Source organism: Cervus elaphus, chromosome 27 (assembly GCF_910594005.1).
Source record: "Cervus elaphus chromosome 27, mCerEla1.1, whole genome shotgun sequence".
Lineage (NCBI taxonomy): Eukaryota > Metazoa > Chordata > Mammalia > Artiodactyla > Cervidae > Cervus > Cervus elaphus.
The window spans coordinates 40,166,834-40,180,245 of NC_057841.1; the positions used below are offsets into that span (position 1 = coordinate 40,166,834).

The 13,412-nt window shown below is 35.6% G+C and overlaps 1 protein-coding gene across 2 annotated transcripts in view; it reads left to right on the forward strand.

The window, feature by feature from the left end:
* Positions 1–13,412, forward strand: part of SMCHD1 (structural maintenance of chromosomes flexible hinge domain containing 1) — a 120,474-nt gene that overhangs the window by 92,774 nt on the left and 14,288 nt on the right. For both annotated transcript variants that reach the window (XM_043888882.1, XM_043888884.1), the window contains exons 43-45: positions 1,360–1,469; positions 1,846–1,916; positions 8,904–9,075. In XM_043888882.1, coding sequence (XP_043744817.1) covers positions 1,360–1,469; positions 1,846–1,916; positions 8,904–9,075 — 353 coding nt within the window. The remainder of the gene's footprint in view (positions 1–1,359; positions 1,470–1,845; positions 1,917–8,903; positions 9,076–13,412) is intronic.

The following is a 13,412-nucleotide window of genomic DNA, read 5'->3' on the forward strand; positions in this document are numbered from 1 at the left end:
AGGTAGCCAAAGTATTGGAGTTTCAGCTTCAACATCAGTCCTTCCAATGAACACCCAGGACTGATCTCCTGGACTGGTTGGATCTCCTTGCAGTCCAAGGGACTCTCAAGAGTCTTCTCCAACACCACAGTTCAAAAGCATCAATTTTTCGGTGCTCAGCTTTCTTTACAGTCCAACTCGCACATCCATACCTGACCACTGGAAAAACCATAGCCTTGACTAGATGGACCTTTGTTGACAAAGTAATATCTCTGCTTTTTAATATGCTATCTAGGTTGGCCGGTCATAACTTTCCTTCCAAAGAGTAAGCGTCTTTTAATTTCATGGCTGCAGTCACTATCTGCAGTGATTTTGGAGCCCAAAAAAATAAAGTCTGACGCTGTTTCCACTGTTTCCCCATCTATTTCCTGCGAAGTGAAAATTAAGAGCTTACTATGTCATTAAACTGACATTTTATTTCACTTTGTAATCTAAACATAAATCAAGGAAACAGCTGGAATTTGAACTCAAATCTGTCTGCTTCTAAAATCTCCCACTCTGCTCCCAGTCAGTACCCATTTTAAATAACATGGGATGTCCTATCTAATCATAGTGACTGTGTTGAAAAGAGTAATAATTTTTCTGAAAGTAATTTTCCCTTCAGGAGGTCTTCTATTTTTTTTTTCCATTATCCCTGAGGATCACATTAAGAATCCTTTATTTAAAAAAAGTATGAATTTGTTATTTAAGGCTAATGCTTGCTCTAAAAACTAGTTATCCTCCGTTCCTGGTCTTGTGCCTCCTACTGGGATTGAGTTTACTAGCTCTTAAAGCCACTCCACCCTCTACTCCTACCTGCACAATTTGGGGAAAGCTACCCTATGTGGGCAGGGGAAGCCCTGACACCCCAGTCAGCCTCCATCTCTTGAATCTCATTGTTATCCCTGGATTTCAGTTGGTCATTCTGTACACTGTGTCAGAGGATAGGTGGCCAGAGTACTGGGCTGCTTCTTTTCCATGTTCTCAGCCTTGGCCTTGCCCATGCCCTCAGACATTCTAGGGCCACTCTCCACATTAGACAGTCATATCATTGGCATCCTAGTTTAGGGCCAGCTCGAGAGGCTGCATCTCTTCTTGTCATAAATAAACAAAGTTTATATCAATTTTACAAACTAATTGAGGACAGATAAAACTAAGAACAGGTATTTTTTTAATGGTAAATACTGTTTTCCTTTCCAAAGGCGTAACAGTTAAGCATTTAGGAGTATTACCTGTGCGTAGGAAGCTGTGATCACAGAGATAATCAGTGTATTCATATGTTTTTCATCATACACATATTTTTTGATGATAAGTTACATATTTTACCTTTTTTAAATTCAGACCTCTACCTCATTACCGAAATGGAAGATTGTATTTTAAACCCATTGGAGACCCCGTCTTTGCCCGAGACTTGTTAACTTTTCCAGATAACGTAGAACACTGTGAAACAGGTAAAGGAAGTCATGACTTTTTTATACAGATGTTATGCTTGTGATTCAGATACTTAAATTACTGATTATGGAAAATTATGTTTTTGTTTATAAATGATAGTTGTGTTATTATTTACTTCTCTTACTTTTCCTATTAGAATAAAGTATTGAATAAAATTCTTGTGTTAGCATTATTTCTAAGAAAACTTTTTAATGATATATGTTAAAATTTTTAAAAAATATGTCAATTTTGTTTTTCAACTGTTTCATGTGGAGTCATTATATTTCAACTTCTGGGTACACAACAGTGTGCTCACCAGCAGAAGTCTGTGTTAATATTTTAATATGACCAAAAAAGATGTCATAATTTTAACATTTTGTTTGTTGAATTTTTTAGTATTTGGTATGCTGTTAGGAGACACTATTATTTTGGATAATTTGGATGCTGCCAATCATTACAGAAAAGAGGTATGTACTTGAATTCTTTTTTAATTTGTAGCTCCAATTTTACTGTGTGTTTTAAAATTTTGATATGTTAGAGATCTATAAAGAATTTTATTTTGAGATACATGTGCAAATGACAGCAATATCAACTTAAATCCTATAAATTAACAGCATGTATATTATCTATGGTGAAACAGATCACCAGCCCAGGTGGGGTGCATGAGACAAGTGCTCGGGCCTGGTGCACTGGGAAGACCCAGAGGAATCGGGTGGAGAGGGAGGTGGGAGGGGGGATCGGGATGGGGAATACGTGTAACTCAATGGCTGATTCATATCAATGTATGACAAAACCCACTGAAATGTTGTGAAGTAATTAGCCTCCAACTAATAAAAAATTTAAAAATAAATAAATAAATCCTATAAATTGATAAGCAGCATGAATCTGAGCAAAATATATGAATGAATTTGCCAAGATGCAAATTAAGAGGAAATGTTTGTGGGCTGTGAGTTTCAACATCAATGTCTATTAATGGTGGTATTAAAAAAGAGTTATCTCAGATAATGTCGTTGGAAACACAATTTGAGGCAGCCCTTGTTTATTGGTTGTTAGGGCTGTAACAAAGTACCACAGACTGGGTGGCTTAAACAGTGGAAATGTACTGTCTCACGGTTCTGCTGGCTTGAAATCCAAATTCAAGGTGTGCGAAGAGCCAGTTCTTTCCAGGGGTTATGAGGGTCTGTTCCACGCCTTTCTTCTTGGTTGGCCGATGGTCATTCTCCCTGCATCTGTTTGCATCTATGTATATGTACCCAAATTTCCCCTTTATTTAAGGACATTACTCATTGGATTAGAGCCCACTGTTATGACCTCATTTTAATTTGATTGTTAAGACCCAGTCTTCAATTCAGGTCACATTTTTGAAGAACTGGGGGGTTAGGACATCAACACAGGATTCTAAGGGATACAATGTATCTGATAATACCTTTGCAGAGCATTTAGCAATACAGATGTTTATAGATTGCTACATAACAAAACACTTCAAAAGTTAGTGGCTTTAAGCAGTAGCGGCATGTTAGTTATCATTCCTTGCTGGGTTTCTCCAAGTAGTGTTGGCTACTTGCACTGGGATAGTGAAAGCTCCAAGCACCTCCCTCACACAGCTGGCAGCTGATGCTGCTTGCCGCTGTGATTTAGCTAGAGCTGGCCAGAACCTCCTCTCGGGCTGCCACCTGCACCATTGTTCTCAGCCCCCCTTACAGGTGTGTGAGGTAATGCCATTAAGGTTTTTAGAAACCTTTTTCTCGCTAAGAGGATCTAGAAAGCAGTGCCTTAAATCTTTCTGAGGTCTTAACATAGAGACATCCTTCACTTGACTTTGATTCCAAGGCTACATTATACTGACTGTGCACTGGGTTTGATCTTAGCCCAGAGGCTCTCCGTTTCTTTTTCAACATTTTGTTGGCCAAACAGGCTGGGAAGGAAAAACAGTCCAACTCAGCAAGTTCTTGAATAGAAATATTTGAAATTATTTCTGAAAATGAATTAATTCCTACTTAGTTTATCTCCCATTCGTACTGTTTCATTCATAACTGACTACTGGCTGGGCACATGGCAGGGGTTGTAGGCTGGCAGACTTAGATCTCTCCACACAAGCCACTCCTCGTGGCTGCTGGGGATTTTATCAGTGGCATCTGGGTCCTAAGAAGGAAAGTTAGAGTGGTGAAGACAGAAGTTACAGGTCTCTTAAGTCCCAGTGTCGGGAAGTATATTTGGTTGGTCAGAATCTGGCCAGCCCAGATCCAAATGGGGGAATAGGGAGTTTGGAATAGATTCCCTCCTTTCCGTGGGAGAGGCAAAGAAGATGCCACCTTCTTTATATCATCATATATTAAGATAATTTATCTTACAGACATGCTATCACAAAAATATTCATTAGAATGTTTAAGAATTTTTATTGGGAAATTTTAAAAGCAGTGTAAAGGCCATCAGTTAGGATTGCACCACTCCATTATGGTAATTTATACAGTAGAATAGTATGTATCTATTAAAAAGATATAAAGCAGAATGACGGGTCCTAATGAGGAAGACGTGCAAAATACATTGTTTCGTTGAAAAGTTGCAAAATGATAATATACAAAGTTATGCCCTTTTGAAGATAAGCTTATGTAGTTTAAACAAGATGGAGAAAGCAATGGCAACCCACTCCAGTACTCTTGCCTGGAAAATCCCATGGGCAGAGGAGCGTGGTAGGCTGCAGTCCATGGGGTTGCGAAGAGTCAGACACGACTGAGGGACTTCACTTTCACTTTTCAATTTCACGCATTGGAGAAGGAAATGGCAGCCCACTCCAGTGTTCTTGCCTGGAGACTCCCAGGGACGGAGGAGCCTGGTGGGCTGCCGTCTATGGGGTCGAACAGAGTTGGACACGACTGAAGCAACTTAGCAGCAGCAGCAGTTTAAACAAGATGGGAGAATATATTGTATACTGTTGTATTTATTAAGAAAGATTAACCTTTCTATATTACTTTTAATAAGTTTTTCTTAATGAGGAAAGAAAGGCAATCTGTTGTGAAGAAGGACCTTTCAGAGGGCTGTTGTCAAGACTGAATAAAATAAGAAAATAAGAAGTGAATAAAATTTCAGTAAAGGAATGATCTATTTGGATTTGAAATCCAAAGGTCTGAATTTGTTGATGTAGAAGAAGTACTAATTTTAATAAATATGGTGTTAGGGACTTGGAAATAGCAGCTGATAAACATGTATGTAAACATTATAGGCTTGCAAAATATTTTAGCTGAAAGTGAGTGAGAGTAGTTACTGAGGAGGAAACAGAAGTCAATTTAAAATATGATCTAGTACCCTTAAATAGTGTATTATAAAGTCATGGATATCTTAAAATCATATAGTCTAATAATCTAGGTAAGAAACCTTAAGTACAAAACAAATAATGGTTCTGTTTCAAGTCATAGTACTAATTCATGGCAAAACTAGAACTACCCAGAACAGATTTTCTGTGGGCCCAGTTAGAAGAAATAGTAAGTGTGTCTTCAGTTTAGGAGAGCTAAATTAGTGAGATTACTGAAAATTAAACAACTAATTGGGGAAGAGTATTTGGCGTCTTCATGAATAGCTCCTTATGAACTTAAAAATGGCTCTAATATACTGTATCAGAAAATGGCTGTGGATGAGGAAGCTGCTGTATTCCAACGGTGATTAGCATGTTTATATGTCCTGAATTATAAGCCAGAAATCATACCCATTAGAAGTTATGGCCATGTATAATCTACTAGGAGAAGGTGAGTAGCTTACTAGTGAGGATGAATTAGCAAGTTGAGTAATAATTGGAAGGTTCTGTCAATAGTTCAGTCTGTTATTTGGACACCTACAGTGTATGAGACACAGTGAGGTGCTGTTAATTGTTGAATAACCAGCTCTGTTGAGTAGAGTGATGGCTTTTGCCAGCCCCCGCAGTGTGAATACTCATAACCTGGCTGACTTCCAGCTGACTCTGTGTGGTCATTGACTGAGGCGTTCAAGAGGACCTGGTTCTCATGAGCCAGTAAGTGCTGGTCCCAGCATATCACTAGCTCAGTGCTAGGCTTTGAGGGTTATGCAGAAACGGACCAGACAACTCAGATAGCCAAAGGAAGTGCTAGCAGAGGTGAACTAACAGACCATTTCAAAAGTCTGATTCTAGCTATATATCATTAAGATATCTTACTCTAAGAACTGGCGAGAAAGTAAGAATTCTAAGTGAAGGTGAGAACCCAGAGAGATGAACATAACACTGAAGCCTAATTTTTCTTTGAGAATATTTGTCAAACTAATGGAACTTGAGCATCAGTTGTCACTCCCTTGGAAGGCTCAGAGGGTAAGACATACCAGAATGCAGAATCTGCATGAAGAACCTCTTTCCTGGTAAATTAGAACCCCGAGAGGGCTAACCACTTGGCATAAGACTGAACAAAAGAAATGAGCTTGCCTCTTCTATCTCAACTCCAGGCATTTCTGGACTGAAACATAACTGCCTTTCTTGAACTTTAGCACTAAGTGGAAAATAAAAAACTATTTTCCTAGAGAATGCATTAACAAATTGGTTGTCATGTATGTTGCAACTTGCATTCATAATACTTGAATGGTCTTCAAGGTAATACTTAAAGGTAAACATTTGATTTCATGTAATGCTGGACTTGTAGTGTCCTTAGATATGTCATCAGAGCAAACAAAATTCTCTCTGAAAGAATTCACCTTTATCTTAAAATTGAAGTAATTTCATATTGAACATAAGAGCAAATTTTTTAAAATATTTGAAATATATAAATACATTATAAATAATGTTTATTAATATTTAACAAATATCTACTAATAAAAATATCAAAACATTTTAAATATATTTCATAATATATTTTAAGAAAAAAATATTGAATATAAGAGCAAGTAGATTTGGAAAAAATCAAAAAGAGCATCTAAAAATAAAAAGTATAATCAAAGTTAAATACTGGGCAGACTTAACAGCTTAATAGAAAATTTAGTCAATTGAAAGATAGGTCAGAAAAATTATCCAAACTGCAGCCCAGAGAGAAGGAATGTAGTAGAGAATCACTAAGGATAAGAGTTAGAAAATCTTTTTTAAAAAAGTTTAATCAGACTGCCAAAAAGAGGAGGATAAAAGGATCATAGGTAATAACTGAAGAACTAATGGCTGAAAACTTTGAAGAACCAATGAAAAACATCAATTCATAGCTTCAAAAAAGTAATAGACCATATGTGACAAAAGCAGGGACAGCATTTGTTCCTCATAGTTCCAGCATAGTTCCTCATAGTGATGTCTTTGCTTCCAAAGTTTTGAATGAAATTACTCCATTTACCAAATATTGTTTTCAAACTCTTCTAAGAAATGGCTTTTATGACACCTCTTGGTCATATCATTAGGTTTCAGTAGTCTTTTTATTGTTTTCTCTTCATAAATTCTTCATGCCATTTATACTGATTCAACCCCTTGTTGATTTCATTCCTTGCTAGTCCTTACAGCAGTTGCAAGTATTGCCCAGAACTGTAACTCTGTTTACTCACTGAATTTGCAAATGCTGTCTTGATCTTTTTCAGGTCAGTGGCAGCGGCCTTGCAGCAGAGGCCTAGTGAGAGCTTAAGTTTTTTTTTTTAATGGTAAAGTACATATAACAGAATTTAGCATCTACATCATTTTTAAGTATACAGTTTCACTGGTGTTATTATGTTCACATTGTTGTTCAGCCAATTTCCAGAACTCTCTTCTTTTTGTAAAACTGAAATTGTACCCATTAAATAACAGCTTGTCATTTGCCCTTTCTTCTGTGCCATTTGAGAATTGGAAAACTGTCGCTTTAACCACAGGCCTATAACTCATACTGTCAGTGCATTAACAAGAGAAGACAAGAAATTTGAATGTGTTTATTATTTAAGATGGTACTAAATCTGTAAAATCATTGCCTGAATCTGATTTAATATCACAGTTATTTGATTTACTATATATATGATTATTGGATGATAATAATATGGTAATAGTATGTGAATTCAGTCTGTATTTTTTTAGTCTGTTTTTTTAATGTTCACTTTTAGAAAGCGTACAAATCCAAACCAAAACTAAGAAAGTAAGATGTGATACTTTATTTTACTAAAAGATTCACTTCACCAAAAAATTCACCACAGATTTTCTTCAAGTGGACATTCCATTTTATTTAAATTTTAGAAGAAAATCTAATTTGGGAAAGCATCTGTCAGTTACCTTGGAATTATGTTAAAAGAATAAATATTAGTCGTAATTTTCTATTACATGTCCTATTGCTTTTCATTTTGAAAATTGAATTGTATTTAATCTTTTATAATTCAGAAACTGCTTGATCTACTGTGTTAGATTGAATTAGGTGTTTCTACATGTTGCTAAATTGTCTTCTTTTCAGTCATTTTTTGATGTATGCATCCTGTTTCATTGTGTGGATGTGCCATACTTTATGTAACTTATTGAATGTGCAAGTTTCATACTTTTCATCATTAAAAGGATTTTTCAGTGTACATTGTTCACATCTGTGATTATTTTTTCTGGTATATTCTTAGAAGTGGAATTTTTGGGTCATGCAGATTGTTCATCTTTTTAGCACTTGTTATGTTTCCTCTGAGAAGGGCTCTCCCAAAGCAGGTTAATATTAATACAAGAAGACCCTTTCTCCAACATTCTGTCTGGGTGTGTGTTTTGTGTGTGTATTTTTAACATATTAAGTAGTGAAAATTCTCATTTGAGCTCCAAGTTATTTCAGTTTCACTTCCAGGGTTACCAGTGAATTTGAACATTTTTTGTATATATCTCCTAGACTTTTTTTTTGAAAGCATATTCCTGAAGATCATGAAATACTAAATCTAATGTTTCTCTTTTATTCCCTAGCTTCTCTGAAAAATTTAATTCTCGACTAACACTTTCTACTTCCCTTTCCATGTCTTAGGTTTTACTACGTAATTCTAGTTCCCCCAGCTCTCAGATCACTGGCTCTTTTTCTTCCTACAGCTGACATCCTCTGAAGATTCATCCCTTTGCTCTTCAGTTTGTATTTTCTTCAGTCTAATACAATATTCTTTTTGCTACCCTTTGGTCATCTGGAAAACTTACGTCTAACAGAAGGAATCTAAACTAAGTAATACAGCCCAGATACTGCTTTGGGTTTCTAGACACACACAAGTCTCTGGCTTGTCCATCTCTCTTCCTTCCTCTTATTAATCAAGCCATCAGTCTCAATTTCACTTTTTCTGTTTGTGTTTTCTCTGTTCTAGTTTAGGTAACACTTGTGAGGTAGTCTAATTCATCTCTCTGCCTCTCGTTTTCCCCCGCAGTCATCTTACACATCACTAGCTAATTAATTTTGCAAAAATAGTACCATGATCATTGTCATTTCTTATCTCAGAACCCTTAAATGATTTATCCTTTCTTAGAGCAGTTAAATTTTATAGACTCACTAATTATATCCATTTACTTACAATAGGTTGTTAAAATTACACACTGTCCTACACTGCTGACCAGAGATGGAGATCGCATTCGAAGTAATGGGAAGTTTGGGGGCCTTCAGAATAAAGCTCCTCCAATGGATAAACTCCGGGGAATGGTGTTTGGAGCTCCAGTACCAAAACAGTGCCTGATCATAGGGGAGCAAATAGGTAGGTTAAATTAAGTACTTAATAATTTCTCATTTGATTTTAACCCTTTATTTGGACCTTATTTATTGAGACTCTAACATTGAAACTTAACCAGTAACACATAAAATAAGATGTTTTTATCCAGTACTTCTAGCTTTCTAACAGCAAATAGTTTTGAAATACATATATAGGAAGTAGGTTTTCCCTCCTGTTCTCATTCTTATCTGGAAATAAAGGAAAGATTTCCTTGTTGAATAAACTAGTATCTCATCAAACCATAATACTTCATTTTATATCAAAGTTGTTAACTATCTAGATTCATCTTTCTGGTGTACGTGACATGCGACCTCCCTTCTGCAGGCTGTGTCTCCTTGTTTCTAGTCAGCTGATACAATTGTCTGTATGTCTGTTCTGAAGTGCTTTTACTTTACAGGAGGGTCCCAAATGGGCCATCACCTAAGAGCTGTTTGCTCTTAACTTTATATAGTTCTGATATGCTTGGATATCTACTTTCCCAGCAAAAAGTAGTTTGTTGCTAACTTAAGATAGTAAATTGTAGTTAAACTGTAACAAAGTTTATCATCTTAATTATTTTTAAATGGGTAGCTCACTAGTGGTAAATGCATTCACACTCTTGTGCAACCAGTCTTCAGAAACCTTTTCATTTTATAAAACTGAAGCTCCATACCCATTAAGCAGCAACTCCCTGCCTCCCCTCTCATCACCTGCACGCCACACAGGTTTCTGTCTCTGTGAATTTGACTCCTCCAGGCACCTCTGTGTGTGCGGATCAGAGTGTCCCTTTGCGACTGGCTGACGTCACTCAGCGTCACGTCCTCCAGGCACGTCAGTGTTGTAATTAACTGTGTGTGTCATGGTGTGTGTCAGAATTTCTTTTTAAGACTGAATAATATTCTGTGGTATGAATATACACATTTTGTGGGTTTTTTAAGTATAGTATACATAGAGAAAAGTGCACATTTCAAAGCATACACATTTTTCACAAAATGAACATTGCTTCTGTATTAAGAAACAGAACGTTATCAGCCCCACAGAAGGCCTCCAGGCCTCTTCCAATCATAGCCCTATCCCTCTCAAAAGGATAACAATTTTTTTGACTTAAAAGAGCTTAATTAGTTTTTCCCATTTTTGTACTTATATCTACATGGAATTATACAAGTGATGGATTTTTGTGTGTCTGGCTTTGTTCAGCCCTGTGTTGTGTGTGTGTGTAGTTGTAGTTCATTTTAATTGCAGGATAGTATCCCATTGTGTAAATACACCACAGTTTATTTCTTTATTGTTATACTGCTGAGGAATTTGGGTAGTATCTCGCTTGGGGTTATTACTTCAACCCCCAACTGTATTTAGGATAGTAACTGAGAAAGATGCTAGGAAGAAGGCTGTTTTGTATTCTTCATGAGAGAGGTGCAGTTGCAAGAGGAAACAAGGGAGAGGCTCAGACAGACAAAGTCAGTGTAGTCACAGGTCCTAGGACGGGAGGCGCCACCTGCCACTCAGGGCCACGTGGAAGACACTGGGGTGGTCAGGACGCAGAAGACAGGCTCTCGGAGAATGCTTCTGTCACAGCCTTTATGGGGGATTTACAAAGATGTAATGTAAAACTTGACTAGAGGAAATCACAAGTAGCAGTATTAGTGTCAAGGCAATGGCACTAAAAGCACAAAGATGAATTCATTTTTATATCAGATATATTTGATACTAGAGGCCCAAAAGTTAACGAACTTGATGCAGTAAATTATAAAATCAAAATTCGTAAAACTGCTGATTGTACAAAGATAAACCTTATTATGAGAAACCATTAATCCATGACAGGTCCTTAGTCAAAAAAAAAAAACATTTTCTACCTAATAAGTTGTAATATCAGTACCTTAGGTATTTATAGAATACATCACAAAAAATGGTCATAAATTCAGTTGATCAAATTGCTACTCAGCCACAGTGAGACTACAAATTATAAAAAGCAAAATTTACTTAATGATTTATTTTTAATATAATGTAACAGAACTAAAAATAACTTATTCCTTTCCTCCCAAAGTAAGCTCAAATAGTAGATATTTAGAAACAACTATTTTGTCAAAAAAGTTTTAACTATTAAAGAGAACAATGTTACACATTATATGTAGGAGGCATGAAAACCAAGATCAAACATAAATCCACAGGTTTAATGCTTTTATTATTAAAGGAGAAAAACAAGTTTAAGGATTCAACTCAAATGAGAGGAGGAAAAAAATACATCTCAAGAAACAAGTACAGCCAAATGAATTGGGGAAAAAAGAAAACCTTTCTATCGAATAATATATAATTCCTGAAGGTGGTCTTTGGGCAAAATAAATACAAAAAGTAATGGCTCCAAGAATACATTCAGACAGAAATTTCTTAGTTTTCTATAATATTATAAATACATTTAGTATGTCCAAATAAAATGGACTACATGCCGGAAAATTGCAAATCAAATGAACAAAATTGATTTAAATAAGGCAGAAAACTTATATAGGCCATTGCCTGAGGATGTATTCAGAAAGCTAACTCCATCCTATAGGTTTTTCATGAGTGAATGTCAAATATAATTTGTTTCAGAATATAGATAAATATGGAGATCACTCAGGCTATATTATGAAACTGATAGCAAAAGTGTTTCCAAAAATGGCACAGGCAAAGAAAACTTCTGTGACCACTCTTCAGCTGTATTCAGGAAGTTCTTAGCACAGTAGGGCGGAAATAGAAAGCTTAATCTTGAAAGGAACGCTTTATTGTTCCTTTTATCTACAGTGGTTCTGTCCCAGACCTGTGCATGGCTGGCTTCTTTTCTTTCCTGTTGTGTAATGTCACACCTTCGTGGACTTCTCTGACCAGCCGATCTAAAATGGAAGCACCTACCTTGGAGAAATGGGCTTCTTGACATACAAGTACTGGCAGATGTGAGAAAAGAAAACATTTTATAGTTTTTTTTTTTAAGTTTACATGATTTTAAAGCTCCTTGAAGAAAATAGAAGGGCAAATGACAAACTAGGGGGAAATTGCATATATGGTAGACAAAGGTGTTGTAGGAAGTCTTATTAAAAGCAGCCTTTAAAAAGCAAGAGAAAGGACAAAGACTAACAGAAAAATGGATGACATGAATAAGCAATTTTCAAGGGAATAATAATAGTTACTTTTGGAGGGCTTATTATGTCCCACATAATGTTAGTAAGCTTATCACTTGAATTTCATTTACTACTGTTCTCCTCATTTTACAAATGAGGAATTTGAGTCTTTAAAAGGTGAGATAACTTTCCCAAGTTCAGGATAGTGTATGCGTTCATTTGTCCAGTGACACAAGAGAGTAGAAAGAAAACATTTTTTTCCTATACTTTTTTCCTGTATAATTGAGATAATTTACTTCTCCATTACCCTTTTCTGTATATTTCCAGATCTGCCTCAGTGTGTGTCACTTTTATAATCACAAAATGTTACCAGTAGGTGTTGGTTGTTTTTTTTTAACTAATTGTTTTTAATACTCATTTTCTTTGAACCAATAATTGATCTTATAAGAAAGAAGCCTGAGTAAACAGTTCTAAATAAAAACAGGACTTTTTTTTCCTTTCTCAGATAGATAGTATAGCCTTGTTTTTCAAGGAAAACATAAGAAATGTTAAATGCTTTAATTGAATTTATGAGAGATGTCTATTAAAATTTCATTTGGAAAGTACATAGAAAATATAATTACAAAAATCACACATGTTAAAAATTAAACCTGCAGGCATGTGGGATGAAAACAAAAAAGTGAGGTGGTAGACCTATCAGTTTTTTCCCAATCTCTCTCTTTTCTGTATTAGCCCGAGTTTTCTGTAGAGATCATATAAGTAGAAATAACTTTTTTAAAATATTAAAACAAAATAACTCTAAACATTGTAGAAGCCAGGATATAAGTAAGAAAGGAGAGTTGTTAGTAGCAACTGAAGATTTAAGAAAAAGCATTTTAAAATTTCCAATAAGTAATCAATGTGTAGTTTATAATTGTGACATCATCAGTCTCATTAACACTTTCATATACTCCAAATACATAATATGCACCTGGCCAGCCTAGACATTATTTATGCTTTATTATGTCATGCTTAATTTGTTAATTCTAATATTTAACTTCTCCATCCATTTATTGGGTTTTTTGTTGTTTTAAGTAAAACTATTCTTAATTTTTTTATATTCTTAATATTTTTAAGAGGTAGCAACTAAGATTATTGAAGGTTTGTGGTTTTCAGGACAAAGATATTTTGTTCTGTTTTGTTTTATACTTAACTGGAAATTGAGCAGATTGAATGCCTGTGGACCTGTCTACTAGCCGCTCCTGTTTCATC